Below are 16219 nucleotides of genomic sequence, written 5' to 3' on the forward strand. Positions count from 1 at the left end.
AAAGTCAAGTCTCAGAGAATTAGTGACCTGCTCAACGTTCCAAGACTGATTAAGTGGCAGAACATGGCAAGAGTACAAAAATTCTCACTACTCGGTACCCCAATGCACCAGGGAGAGCCAGTGCTGCCCCTGACCTTGGCAGTCCAACAAGGTCACCCACTCTCAAATTTTTTCCCTGGTGTAAGAAAGATGAGCCCAGCTGGGTGCCCCCTGAGCGCAGTTTTGACAAAAACTAACTTTACTGAGAATACTATATTACAATGCAACAATAATCCTACCACAGTTCAAATTGTATTTCTTCTACAACTGTCATTCTTTTGGATCAACAATTAAAGATGCAATACCTTTTCTTTCAGTTGTTTGTTGTCCTTTAGGGTTTTCAACATCACCTTCTTTGATGACTGTCATAACCTGCTGTTCTTCCTCATCAGCCTCCATGTCACTGTCCAGGTAGCCAATCAAAAGCTCTGTGTCTGTTTCTATATCTTCAACTGCCAAATAGAAAATGTTTTCTCCTTCCTGAAACAAATTTTTTTTAATGCTAAACCATTCACTTTTTTCTAATACTAATTAAGAAATCATCTTAAGCTATATTAATTGAGTACCATATGACCACGAAAAGTTACCACCATTACATTTATTTTCTATCTCCAATTGATCTGGATGCTGAAAAAGGAAAGTGACAATATTCAATCACCTGGGCAATACAATACAAATACATATGATAAAAGGTAGTGATATTTATACATATCAAATAAAATATGGATAATTATTTCAAAATTTTATTGAATTGTGCATCCCTAACTGGCCTTATACAAGTAACATTGTGAAGGCCTATAAATGTAGTCAAGCAACGGTATTATTTACACATCCTGACAGTATGATTAACAATGAATACAAAATTGGAAGAAAAAGCAATTTTCCAAGTTTCAACACAAATCAAATTCTTTCCCCCAAATAACTTCCAAAACACTGGACCAGAATTTAAAAAAATAAAAACCAGACATCTGAGAAGTTCAGTGTTGACTGAGCTATCATGTGTACCTCACTTCTTAGGCCTCCCAAATTTTAGTGAAATGACACACAAGAAATTAAAAAAACAAAGAAACAAGATTCACTATCAACATATCAAAATTTTTCAGAAAATCCTAGAAGACAGAAATCAGACAAGGTTGAAATGACAGATCACAGGAAACTTCAACCAATAACAGACATGGAAAAGAAACGTTGCAAAGAAGAATCTTTTTTCCAAGGAAACCCTGGAGAAACCTCATATTTGGAATCTACTGGTACAGAAGTCTCTCTGGGCCCCGGGCCAATCACCAGAGAAATCAGAATTGAAGTTGCTCGATTGGCTGTCCCCAAGGGAAAAACCATGCAGAATTGCTCTCTTTTCTAAGCTGAGGATGTGTTCTAAGAGGGTGCCTAGTTTGGCTAGTGAGGACAGAGAAGCAAAGCAGAGCCTGAATTTATGGAACCATCGAGGTGGGCAAAGGGAGGAAAGGACAAAGAAAATAAGCTCCACCATGAGTGCAATACTGGAAAGCACAGTACAAAGTCTTGTTTCCTTAGGCAATATCAAAGCACTTATGTTAAAAAGGAGGAAGAAGATAAAGAGGAAAGGTGGAGGAGAGAGGAGTGTGTAATGAATGTATAGATGTATGGATAGATGTTTACACAAGCAGGAACCGCATGAAAAATTGGAAAGATGTGCATCAAATTGTTCATACAGTGATCTATCATTATGAGGATGGGGAGAGGGGCTATTCTACACACAGTATTGTTTTAGCTTGGGAGGCTTTTTTTTTTTTTTTTTTTTTTTTTACAACAAGCACAGATTACTTTGTAATTTAGAAAACAATATTTATTAGAAAATTCCACAGAAGAAATAGAAATGATGATCATATTTATCCTCTGCAGAAGGAAAGCTTGATTCAAAAGTTCAAAGTACTGAAGCAAATCTAAAGGATGTTCCTATAACATTTAGAACACTCTTGGAAGTTTTTGCATTTCCAAACCTCCAGCAACATAGAAAGTACTTCTATACAACTGCTACTCTTGGTGCAACAAAAACGAACAAACAAAAAATATACAGACACTCAGAGATCTCTTTAAATTAACTTGGGACCAGCGCTTCCCAGGGTCTGGAAACCACTGACTGAGAATTATCTAAAACAATCAGGACTCACCTAATGAAGACTTCAGAATACAATCATAAATCTTAATGTTTATCTGATCAATATCCAAGAAAGTTAACTGAAACGTCCTGCTAGCATATTAGTCATTAATTTTGTGATGGCTTTCATAACATCAAAAAAGATAATTTTTAATTTTAAAATATGTTACATTACCTAAGCTCTAATCATAGAACACAGCATGTTTATTTAGGGGCTCTGTAATATTAATAAAAGTAAAATTTAATATACCAACTAAAATTTTAATTTAAAATAATGTCAGCATTACAGGCTCCAAAGGGTGAAGAGCATGTTTTCTCTGTTTGCCAAAAATGTGACATAAAGAGGAATACACTTACTCCAGTCTACTAGAGGTCTTACTCCAACCTGTTTCTTTAATGGGGATGTCTAGATAGCTTTGTACATATAATTCCGACCACTGCCCAGACCAAGAGTCTCTTCTTTTTCACTTGCTACCACAACAGCATTAAGAAGTATCCTCTTCAATCACTTCCTTGAGTATACTGCAGTGACATTTAATCACCCTCCAATTCCTACAACTCTTCATCATGTTAGTCTCTTTCCTCTGATTATCAGAACCTGCCACATCCCTAATTTCTGGAGCCAGTTTGCCCACCTGTAGGCTCATCCCAGGTCCAGCCTCCTGACCTTTGGCAGGAAAGATTTAGAGCTGCTATAGTTTGGATTTTGTCCACAAACCTCATGTTTAAATTTGATCCCCAATGTTGGAAGTGGGGCCTCATGGGAGGTTTTTGGGTCATGGAGCAGATTTCTCATAAATGGCTTGGTATCATCCTGCTGTAGTTCTTGCTCTATTAGCTCCCAAGAGAGCTGCTTGTTAAACAGAATATGGCATCTCCACCCACCCCACCCCCCAACACACACACACACACACACACACACACACACACTTGCCATGTGATCTCTGAACAGGATGGCTCCCCTTCTCCTTCCACCATGAAGAGGAACAACCTAAACCCTCACCAGAAGCAAATGCCACTGCCTCGCTTCTTGTACAACCTGCAGAAACTCAAGCCCAATAAACCTCTTTTTCTTACAAATTACCCACAAATGCAACACAAATGGACTAAGACAAAAGTGTCAATCCAACGTTCTGGGACTCCATATGCCCTCCCTGTTGTCACTAACTGAGCTACATGTGCTCCACATTTGATAGCTGTTTTATTACTCACATCCTGAAATTACTTCTCCTTGCTACATCTATCATTTCCAGTAATTGGACTATTCCCCTGAACACAGTCCCTCTGAGACTCCTTGTATATACATCTTAGGGATTAGCCACCTTCCTGTGTCTCCTCCTAGGGGATAGGATCCTGCTTATGTTTAGGCTACTGGCTCCAGGTGAATTTGCTAAACACTTAGAAGGTTGCTCAACATCATGGTTTGCTTAAAAGCAAATATTCCTCAGCCACTGGTTTTCACAGTATTGTAACTTGTATACAACACAGAATGAGTGATTTCACAATTAATAGTCATCCTTTGTATTACTGTCCACCGTTTTGAATTTTTTGTATTTTTAGTCGTTTCCTTGTGTTTTATTTGAACATCATTTTTTGCTAATTATTTCTACTGCAAGCTGTTTAACATTAAAAAGCTGCAACAGCCTAGACTTCTAACAAATTAAGTTGAAAAAAGTCAAATGTCTAACAATTGGTGCCAGAAGACTTATCGTGTCATTTTTATATAAAAAGGTATATAAGTCAATGTGCCCTCCCAGAAAAAGTCACGTAAGCAAAAGTGTTAATAGTGATTGTTTCTAATGGAGGGAATTACAAGCATTTTGTATAGTCTGCTAGTCTATATTTTGCAATCCTTCTAGAATTACCCAATTAATTAATGTATTATTTTTGTAGTAAAAGAGAACAATAGATAATAAATGAGCCCTGTTCCTTGATACCAGGAAGTGGTACTACATGGTGACTAAAAACCACAGGGTTTGGGCTACCCAGGGTTCCAAGTCTCATACTAGATTTATTAGCTGTGGGACTGATCAAACAGCCTAATCTCTCAAACTACCACTTTCCTCATTTGTATAGTAGAGAAAATAACAGTGTGTATCTTATAAGATGGCTCTGAGGATTAAAGGTGATCATATTTGTAAAATCTAGCAAGATGTCCAGCAAATGGGAAGCATTCATAAATGGTAGCTACTACTATTTAACAAAAACTTGGAATCCAGTGGTTAAAATATTCATCTTTTCAAAATTTGCTTCAACCAAACTTCACAGAAAATTGCCTTGACTATGCTGCTTTTGATGAATTTTTTTTCCAAATTTCTCAGCTAAATGTAATCCAGTTCCACTGTCTTACCTACCAGAGTTCTGAAATGTTGTCATGCTCCATTCACCTGATAATATGCTAGCATGCTACTCTGGGTTGGATCTCTGAAGCCAATTATTTGTCCAGACTATACCTAAAGTGTCCAACTATTAACTAGGCGTGCCTGCAATGAAGGGGTTTCCAAGGCTAAGATTTCCAAGGCTAACACTGGGAGCATTATGGGCAAGCCAGCACAGTTGGACACCTAACTATACCCATGGTGCCCTCCAGAATCACATTCCTGACTTTACTTAAGATTTCCAGCCAAGAATATTGACTGAGTCTACCTCCTCCCCCTTTGTGTAGGCCTAGATCAGTATTGTCAACATTTAAAACCAGTCATGTCCCCAGAGATGACTCCAACTACTTTTCAAGTGAACCTTATCCTCTTCTTTCATCCAACTGGCCCACTTCCTCTTAGAAAGCACTGAGCCTCAGCACAACCACAAGTATGCCAACAGGCCTCCTTGCTACAACTCCTCAGCATCTTCAGAGGCTCAGCTCACTTTCACCCTCCTGCATGAAACCTCCTCCGATTTATGAAATTCATGTAGGCATGTTAATTAGGAGTTCTCTATATAAGGTGCCATAATTTCAATTGGACACTTTCTTATTATTTATTTCTGTAGTTCTTGTCATTTTAATTCACAAGACCAATAATTTTTTAACTTGTGTGGCTCTTATGTCCACAAAAGATCGTGGACAAGAATGATCAAGTACAAGCTATCCTCATAAGAGTTACTCAATATTTTACAAATAACAAACAGTAAAATGCTCATGCCCACAAAACAAGACAAATATTAGTAAAAAGCTTACTCATATTTTCCTTTATTTATTTACAGTTGAGAAGCTGTTATAATCACCCAGGTAACAGACAGTGGTGACTTGAGGATTGCGGCTGTGAGCCGTGGAGGCAGTGATGACTAATCAGGCTCTGAGCACGTGCTGAAGAGAAGGCAGATGCCATGTCCTGACAGACTGGATACGGAGTGTGAGGGAGGGAGGGTCGAGGATAAGTCCATGGAGATAAAATTTTCCCTGAAGCACTCAGAAATGCCACTCTACTTAATAATTCTTCTTAAAGATCCAAAACAAACAACAGTTAATGAATTTTTGCTTTGACTCTGTATCTTCTCTGTATGCATAAATACATTTTCATGAGGCCCTTCACTCAGGTACCCAAGAATATGAGTCAATTCAGTCACTATCCTTCAACAAATCTACAATGTGAGCCACTCATAATCCCCACCCCCCAAAAAAATTCTTTTGGACGATAAATTATTTGCAAGATTCTTCCTTTGGACAGTCAACGCAGTGTAACAAGATAAACAGATAAAATAATTCTGTTTCTTTGAATGAAGCTGAAGAAATAGTAGTGTGTTAGATTCATCCTTTGGATAACATCATATAATATGGAATTCAGATTTACGGGCAAACTTGCACACACAAGAGCTTCTCTAAATATGCTAATTGTCAAAGTTTTCAAAACCACTTACATAATAAAGATAAATAAAACTGGAAAAAAGGAGTATTCTGGCTGGATGATTCAATAGGAAATTCAGTAGTGCTACGAGGTGTGGCCACTACAGAGCACTGTCTGGAGGCAGGGCTCCATCAAAGTACTTATGTACCCAAGTAATCATTTCAAAATTCACATTTGGCCATATAAATGCAGGAGTATACAAATACAATTTCAAGTGACATGAATTTTGAATAACTAACTTTATGTGAATAGTCTTAACCAACACTATACAAAAAAAGTACTATCATCAGCACTTCACCCCACACTAGTAACCTAATCTTTACTTCCCAGGGTACCTCAACACAATAGTTCCATCACAGGAAATAAATCCATGAGTAACAGAATCCCACCCCTATGCCAGAAGCAAAAAACAAGGCCTGAGGAAAATGCTAAAGGAGGCAGCCAGGATAGTGGGCTTTAGACCAGACTAAAAATTTATACCACTCTGCTACTTTTTGGCTTTGTGGGCATCTTTCTTATTCCTGTGGGCCTAAATTTCCTCGCTGTAATATAAAAAAGTAATAATAATATCCCTAGACTTCTTAATGCCTTGGACTTCATTGCTAATTTCTGGAAAGGGCTAAGAACACAGAAGAAACAATTATCCCACATTTATATAGCACTTTGCTTTCTAAAGTTTTTCATGTAGTTTGTTTCATCTTATCTTCATGGTAACCTTGGAGATTTGAATGGAAACATCAAATACACTGGACAGATAACAAGCTAGAATACAACTTATTAGTAAGGATCCTGAGGAAAGGTTATGTTAACTTATCTTAGTCTCATTTTTTTCACCTTTAAGACAGGGTCAATAGTATCTAATTCAAAGTTTTGTTCTGATTAAGTAACACAGAATATGTAGAATACCCCCAGTAGATAATAGGCACACAGGAAATGGTTAGCATCAGGGTCTATATCCAACAGGAACCCTCCAACCTACCTGCATTCCACATATGAAAAAATTGACACTCAGTGATGATAAAGTGTAAAGATCACACAAATAGTTAAATCCCAGAGCTTAGCTAGAAACTGAGGCCAGCACTAGTACCAGGAGAAGAACTGGAATGATCAGGTCAGGAGTCAAGTTATAAAATTAATTAATTAGTTGTGAAATTATGCAGCTATAATTTTAATTTCATTAGATAAAATATTTTCTAAATGAGTCTAAAATAATCCAGTGCCTTTAAGGGGTAAAAGGAATTTGGTTCCATATGATTTATTTTTATTCTATCAGTTGACTTTTCAATGATTCACAATAATTTGCTTTTGTGTGTGTGTGTGTGTTTTTTTTTTTTTTTTTGGTCAGGCATTGGGCTGAAAACCTCCTACTTATTATGTGGCCTCAGTCTCATACACAGGAGAAAGCTTCCTTCCACTGACTAGCTATATCTGGTTTTAATATATTCTTAAAGTAGAATATGTGGTATACAATAGGAAGAATACTTAACTGTGAGTCAAAAGACCACACTTCTGGCTTTGGCATTGCCACTCAGAGACTCTGTCACCTTGGGCAAACCTCTTATCATCTGGAACTCTTTTATTTCATCTGTAAAATGATGAAGCTGGACTTTATGATCTCATTCCTTCCAGAGCCAGATTCAATCACAAGTGAAATGAACCCATCTTTAAGAGAATTGAGTTAATAACTCTAAAAGGAAAAGTATGTATATAGGCTGATTTGATTGTTGCTTTTCCTCACAGACCTCACCCTACTGAAAGGAAAGTGGGTATGAAATTAAGAGAAATATTTCACTAGGATGGCAATGAAAAGTTGGAATACACAACCTTGTAATGTTAAGAGGCCCCTTCTTCAGAATTACACAGAGTGATGTAAGTCATCATTTGAAAAGATTTAATTAATATAACTACTTCTGCATTATGGCAATGGCCGGGATCTAATGAACTCAAAATGCTTTCCAGTCTAATTATTTCTATTTCTATTACTACACAGAAACACTTACACCTGGGTATCCAGGAGACACATCCAGTTTTCAAAATTCCTATCACCTTTCAACATCCAGCTTTATTTATAAACCTCAATTTTCTCTGACAATTCTCCATTGTCCCTTCTCAAATATCATGTCTCTCCAAGGACAAATTTCATGAATTCACGCATTTGAGTCTCAGTTCTCCACTTCAAAACAGCAAAAGTCTCTTGTTTCACAAGGAAATACTAATCTCCACTGTGTGCAAATGAATATAACTCCAGAAGAGGCCCAGAATGACTTGGTATTCAGGTGTGTCTGCCTGTAGCTGAGCTTGGTTTTTGCTTCCTTGTTGGCAGGCTGCTGTCCACATGTGGACTCTGTACAAGAAGCTAGGATTGTGAAACTGGCAAAGGCACAATTAATTGTACTAAAGAGGTAGTAAGTGAAAATCCACACTAACCAGCTAAAATGACTAATGGGTAATTCAAGTAAAAGAAAATCATCTTCAAAACCACTCTTGGGCTTACAAATGAACACTTTATACAAGTGTTGGAGGAAAAACATCTGGACAGCTACTCAATTATCAACAGAGCTGTAGAAGACAAGTGTGATGGTGCAGAAAACAGAATGAAGTAGTAAGAATTGCATATTTAATATCTTCTCATGTAACTCTTCTTTACTAAACTCCTGTATCAGTCTCAATCAGCATATCAATAGCATTTCAATAGAGCTCGATATACACAGCTGACAAACATCAGCAAAAACATCTACATAGTAAAATTCACGAAATATATCTTTACTATTAATCTAACAAAAGACAAAAACTCTTTAAAATGAGACATTACTGTAATAGATCACAGTTTTCCAATTTATTCACTACCCTCCTGCAAGGCTATACCAAGTTGCCAGGTGACTCAAAGTGCTATCTTTGGGGAGTGTGTACACATTATGAGATTTAACCAGGTGACTTGCACTGACCCACGAAATGTGAACAGAAGCAAAGTGAACCACATCCAAGTGAAAGCTTTAAAAGTCATCACATATCTTGGCCACTGCTCTCTTTCCCCTCTGTCCCTGATAAGGGCTGTTCCTTCAGATGCTGATGTGGATTTGAGCTGGGGTAGAGCTCAAATAGCCTCTGGCAGCCCATACTTTTGTCAGCAAGAAATAAACCTTTGTTGCTATAAACCACTAAGAGTTGTTTGCTAGAGCAGTCTTGCTAGCAGAAGTTGACTGATAAAATAACTTAAGAAAAATAATGTTTAAAAATATTAGTAATTTAGTAAGAAGAAAGCACCCTGAAATCAAGGGGGAAAATGTGAGGCAGGAAAATGATAGATGTATTTAAAATAATGAACAGGGCAGGATACACTAATTTCATGTTCAGAGTACATTAATCAGGTCTGTTAAGAAAAATAAAATGTCAAATAATTGCAAATAAAATTGTCTCTTTTCTATCCACAGCTTATAATCAGCCGCACAATGAGGAAACAGTTTAATATGATTCCTAGAACAGAATATTATATCAAACAAAATATCAAATCTATAAACAAAGAATATGGGCCAGACGGTGGCTCAGCCTGTAATCCCAACACTTGGGAGGCTGAGGCGAGTGGATTGCCTGAACCTGCGGGTTCGAGACCAGCCTGAACAACTTGGGGAGACCTTGTCTCTTCAATAAAATAAAAAATAGCCGAGTGTGGTAGTGTGCGTCTGTAGTTCTGGTTACGCGAAATGCTGAGGCGGAAGGATCACCGGAGCCCAGCAGGTTGACACTGGGGTGGCCGTGAACATGCGTGCCACTGTACTCCAGCCTGGGCAAAGGAGTGAGACTCCAACTAAAAAACAAACAAACAAACAAACAAAAACAAAGAATACCAATCACAAATCACTAACATATATACCTATCTTTCTCTGAAGAGGTCAAGCATGGATAGTAAAGTATGAAGCACCTCTCAAAACAAATCTGACATCACGGAGGAAAGAATCAACAGAAAAGATGAGAATAGACAAAAAAAAAAAAGTTGCTGGTTTTTCTGGTGAGCTTGGGAGGGAAGTTTTTGAAAGAAAAACAACTATACTTCACCCTTTTTATTTTAAAATAAGTTATGAATATTGACAGAGCAAGAGATTGCTACAGAAGATAATGCAACAGAAGAGAGCAGGTAGCCAAGTTATACACAAGTGATCAGAGAAAAGATTGTGTTCCCGTTGCTTTTTTGCTTTATTTTACATCAGAAGCTCCTCTGACTGACCTTCACTTAACTGATCTCTAGACTTAACTGACACTCTGCGTACCCTAAAGTCTGCTCAATGATGTCCAAGACAAAGTCTTCTCAATTGGGAGGCTGCTGCCTGGTTTCTCTTCTCCCATTAGCTGACTGACATGCTTGTTTCTCATCTCAAGCATTTGTTCCTATAACTGTTTAAAACACTGGGGCAAGACACTATAATTATAAAGGTTAACTAAGTATTAAATAAACCAAGAAGATCTGAGTAAGAAAAAGCTAGTTGTTTCTAAGAAAATTAACTGAATGTTTCAGGACTCAAAGGTAAGCCCATATAAGAAATTTTCAAAGTATATGAGGCACAGCAATGATAAAAGATGAAGGAAAATCATAAATCTAAAGGATTCTATACTTAAATTGCTTTGCAAGAGTCTACTCATACTTCTTTTAAAACAGTAAAACTGGATATGGTACTGTGTGGTTTTGAAAACATACGATGACAAACTTTAATGAGAGAACCTATGCTCAGAACCAAGAAGGCTTAGGTCACTGGTCAAAAAACTGGTGAGTAAATATACACCTATAAAATTTAAGTTAAAATGTTGGCAGGATAAAGTCTATGATCCCCTACTAGGACAAACTTTTTCTATTAACTAACAAAGAAATGGTCACATCAGAAAAGAGAGTATCAACTAAATTATTATATAAGCAAGCCTGAGCAACATGTCCTCCATACATGTCTTTTAACCATTTATGATATTCCTATCAGAGTATTTACTACACTCATCTGTATTTAAATAGCTGAATCCCCAACTCGGTTAGAACCTCCATGGGGCAAGGGTGTGTACCACGAAATTATATATAAATTATCATGCCCAAAATATGTGTTATTCTACATTGCATAAGAATTAACTAAGCACAGTTCTCTCCTCTCCCTTGTCTTCTATCTTCCCCATGAGATTGTTAGTTCCCTGCAAGAAGGGCAGACATTGTATCAATGATGTAACATCTTGCTCACTGAAGGCCATCAACAAAGTATCTATCTGCTGAATGGAACAAAATATGAGGGAAAAAAGTCATTTCCTTTTGAACTAATAAGACATTAAAGGCAAGAATGTCTTTCAAAAAGTAGAATGAGTTACAAAAAAGCTGTAGAATCAATTTCCTATTTCTAACAAATTCTTAAGAATTCAAAAGTTAGCCAACAGTTGGGAGTGTTTTAGCCAAATCTAAATAAAAGAACAGATTAGACAAGCAGCTGTGCTTCCTGGAAAGAAGATCAGAATTAGACCACTTGACACACCAAAAATAAATTTGAAAACCTATCAGATAAGCTAAACATTCCTTCTACACATTTATTGCAGCATATAATGTACACAATATTGAATAATAACCACACTCATGAGGCTGGTCCCTACCCTACAGGACTTCACCTATCCTCAGTGGAAACAAAACAAACTGGCTAAATAACAGTACAGCAGTCTATTCTTATCTGCATGTGTCTTCTACAGTTTCAGTTAACCCATGGTCAACCACGGCAAAAAAATATTAAGTGACAAATTTCAAAAATAAGCAAGTCATGAGTTTTAAGTTATGTACCTTTTCAAGAGGCATGATGAAATCTAGTATCATCTCGCCTGGAACGTGAATCCTCCCTTTGCTCAATGTGTCCACGTTGTAGATGCTACCCACCTGTTAGTCACTTCATAGTCTTCTCAGTTATCAGATCGACTGTTAAGGTATGACAGTGCTTGAGTTCATGTAACCCTTATTTAACTTAATAATGACCCCAAAGTGCAAAATACTGGCAATTTGGATATGCCATATAAAAGTTGTACAGTCCTTCCTTCAAATGAGAAGGTAAAAGTACATAGAATAATAATACACAGAAGTTGTTAAATTATATAGTAAGAATGAACTTCTATTCATAAAATTCTGAAGAAGGGAAAAAAAATTTATACTACCTTTTTTGTTGCACATCAAACTACAAAGGTCACAGCCACAATGCATGATAAGTGCTGAGTTAAGATGAAAAGGCATCAAATTGTGGGTGGAAAACATGACCATAAATGTATTCTGACTAAAGACAACCACATGTTCAGTACTATTCACAGTTTCAGGCATCCACTAGGGAATATCAGAACCTATCTCCTACAGACAAGAGGGAACTGCCATAAAGAGTAAATAGTTATACAGAGAATAACAGCGGTAGAATTTTTGGAGATAGTTTTATGATGATATTTGAAATTCATTGTGAACCTGTGAAAATTAGGCAAGTTCTGAACAACATAAGATCAGTAGGGAATGAGTTCATTAAAGTAGGGAAAATAAAATCAGTAATGTTGAAACACCACAAAAGTTAGATTCATGTTGCTAGAAAGCAACAAACCTGGCTAAAACATTGGTTATTACAGGAAAGTTGTAGAAAATTAAACTAAAAAAAAAAATAGTTTCAATGGGTAGAAGGACTGAAAAGTCAGGCATATATTAAATATGGCCTATGAATATACATCTGAAAAAAAGACAAATTAGAAGCCTGTAAGAAATGTTGTCCATTTGATAAATATGGTGGTTAATTTTGTATGTGCTGTAGACTGATTATTTACGTACCTCCTATAAGAAAAAGAAGGATTTATTTTCACAGTAAACTATTATAAGGTTTTTGCTGAGTCACTTCCTGCTTCTTGTTCTCTTTTTTAATGGGCTTTTACTCTGGTGGGCTCTCATTTGAACTTCAAGGGGAAGCAATTAGAACAAAATCTTGTAAACCAATCGGCAATTACAACATGCAAATGAAGTGAGTTTGTCATACTTATGCTAACCAATTAACAAATAGCCTATGGGAAAACAGGGGAAGGACTTGTGTTTTACGGCTTAAATACTCTGGCTGAATGATTGAGTGTTCATCTTTCAATTGTGTTGTTGTTGGTGGTGGTTTGTTTTGCTCTTTTGTTCTTCTGGGTTTTTTTATTTTCATTTTTTATAGTTTAAGGTGTGTGTCAATATATGTGTGAGGGTTCGAACTGAATTCCTTTTTTTATCCCTCCAGTCTTTCTGTTTTTCTTCTCTATTCACATTAGGCCAGGCAGGTGTGTGTGTGTGATTAGTTTTCTTGATTTTTTGTTGTTGTTGTTCATATTGTTTCACTTTGTTGTTATTCCAGTTTGCTTTGGGAGGTGTGTGGTTTTGGAGTTTGTGTGTATGTCTGTGTGTTTGTGCATTCAATTGTCTTTTGCATTCATTTCTGCTTTGCATCTTCACATAGAGTGGTGGAGGGGAGTGGATCTAAGGGAAGACATACCACAATAAGTGAACACTGTAATTTGCAAGTAGGATTTCAATTCTAACACACCATCCCCTACTTTATTCGAATTTCAAATACTACAAGAGACAACAAAGTTTCCCATCCACTGTACAATTTCAAAATAGAACAAATCCAGAGACCGGATCAGGGAAGAATAGAGCACTGAGCAAACATCAGAAGGAAAAGCCTCTCCCACTGACACTGAAAACAGAACTAAAGAGAAAAACAAGAGATCTGTCACAAATTGGAAAAAACTAAAGGAAGACCTCAGGCAATTTTGAGTGTACCAAAGACAAAATTCCTGCAAAAATCAGACCTTGGGGCACAAACAATGGAAGTAACCAACGACTGGCCCCCAAATATGACAGACATTAAGGACTGAATGGAAAGAATGAGTAAGACTCAAGAAAGACATGATGCAACACTGAAAGAACTTGTAACAGAGGTTTTGGCAATAAAAAACTTCATCCTGGAAATAAATAACAAGATGACAAGCATGGAGAGCAGAACTGATCTAGCTGAAGAAAAAAATCTCAGAACTTGAAGACCAGAACACGGAATTAACCCAATCTGTAAAAAACATAGAAAGAATACTCAGAAAGAAACAACAAAGCCTACAAGAGATGTGTAATTATATCAAGAGGCCGAGCCTATGCCTGACTGGTATCCCAGAAGAAGAAAGGGAAATGGAGAACAACTTAGAGTAAATATCCCAGGAAGTAATCCAAGAAAATTTTCCCCTTCTCACAAGAGATGAAACCAGCAAAGCACAAGAGATACAGAGAACCCCCACAAGACATTAAATGAGAAGACCAACCCCTAGAAACATAGTAATTCACCTACACAATGCAGGCACAAAAGAAAAAATCCTAAAGGCAGCAAGAGAGAAAGATCAGACTACCTACCAAGGAAAACCAATCAGAATAGCAGCAGACCTATCAGCAGAAGCACTATGAGCAAGAAGGGACTGGAGCCCTATACTTAAAGTCCTCAAAGATAAACAATTTCAACCAAGAATTTCCTATCCAGCCAAGCTCAGCTTCATTAGTGATGGAGAATTAAAATCCTTCCCAGACATCCAATACTTAAGAGATAATGCAGCTTCCAGACTAGCTCTACAGGAGACACTTAAAAACATATTAAGCACAGAAGAAAGAAAAAAAAGAATGACCACACACTTCCCAAGAGAACAACAAGGCACAGAATCAACACATAATACAATGCAACAAGAAACTTGAAAACACACACGTACATTAAACCCAAAGCCAAAAGAAAACAAGCAAAGAAAAACATTTATGAGAACCTCATGAACAGTAAACAATCACATTTCAATAATCAGCCTGAATGTGAATGGACTAAATGCACCACTGAAAAAACACAGAATGGCAAACTGGATAAGTAACCAGGACCCAATTATTTGCTGCATCCAGGAGACTCATCTCACTACAAGGGACGCAGTACAGGAGACTCATCTCACTACAAGGGACACAGATTCAAAGTTAAAGGATGGAAAATGAGTTTCCAGGCAAATAGATCAAAAAAGTAAGAGTTGCAATTTTAATATCAGATAAAATAACATTTAAGCTATCAAAAATTTTAGAAGATGCAAAAGGACACTACATAATGATAAAAAGTTCAATTCATCAATAAGAAATATCCATCCTAAACATATATGCACTCAACACAGGAGCACAAGCATTTATAAAGCAACTACTAAGTAAACTAAAAAAAGATATTGACTCTAACACTATTATAGCAGGGGATTGACATATACATAGACATATAAATTCCCATCTTAGAACCCCACTGACAGCTGTAGATAGATCATCAAGACAAAAAAATCAACAAGGAGACCAGAAACTAAACTTGACACTCAACCAATTGGACTTAATAGATACCTACAGATTATTCCACCACAGAACAACCACAGAATATACATTCTACCCATAACCACAGGGAACATACTCCAAGATCAATCACATCCTTGGTCACAAATCAAGCATAAACAAATTCCATATGGTTGAAATCTTGCCATGCACACTATCAGATCACAGTGGAATAAAAGTAAATATTAACACCAACAACATTTCCCCAAAGTCCACAAAGACATGGACACTAAACAGTATGATGCTCAACAACTAATGGGTAAACACTGAAATCAAAGCAGAAATTAAAAGATTTCAGGAAACAAATGAAAATGAAACATCTGCCGGGCTCAGTGGCTCAACCTGTAATCCCACGCCTTTGGGAGGCTGAGGTGAGTGGACTGCCTGAGCCCGCGGGTTCGAGACCCGCCTGGGCAACTTGGCGAGACTTCATCTCTACAATAAATAAAAAATTAGCCGGGCGTGGTAGTGAACGCCTGTAGTTCCAGCTACTTGGAAGGCTGAGGTGGAAGGATTGCCAGAGCACAGCAGATCAAGGCTGCGGTGGCCAGGAGCACCCACTGCACTCCAGTCTGGGCAACAGAGTGAGACTCCAACTCAAAAAAAAAAAAAAGAAAGAAAGAATGAAAATGAAACATCTTATCAAAACCTCTGGGAGCCGGGCTCGGTGGCTCAGCCTGTAACCCCGCACCTTTGGGAGGCTGAGGTGAATGGATTGCCTGAGCCCGCGGGTTCGAGACTCGCCTGGGCAGCAAGACCTCATCTCTACAATAAATCAAAAAATCAGCCGGGCGTGGTAGCTCATGCCTGTAATTC

General features: G+C 37.4%; 1 protein-coding gene across 1 annotated transcript in view; it reads right to left on the minus strand.

Moving 5' to 3' along the window:
• PRDM5 (PR/SET domain 5) overlaps positions 1-16219 on the minus strand; it is a gene marked incomplete at its 3' end in the record, with an annotated part of 194276 nt that overhangs the window by 105337 nt on the left and 72720 nt on the right. Inside the window, exon 4 of the mRNA XM_021706015.1 lies at positions 345-519. Coding sequence (XP_021561690.1) covers positions 345-519 — 175 coding nt within the window. The remainder of the gene's footprint in view (positions 1-344; positions 520-16219) is intronic.

The sequence above is a fragment of the Carlito syrichta genome, unplaced genomic scaffold (assembly GCF_000164805.1).
Source record: "Carlito syrichta isolate Samal-C Ts95f unplaced genomic scaffold, Tarsius_syrichta-2.0.1 Scaffold314879, whole genome shotgun sequence".
Lineage (NCBI taxonomy): Eukaryota > Metazoa > Chordata > Mammalia > Primates > Tarsiidae > Carlito > Carlito syrichta.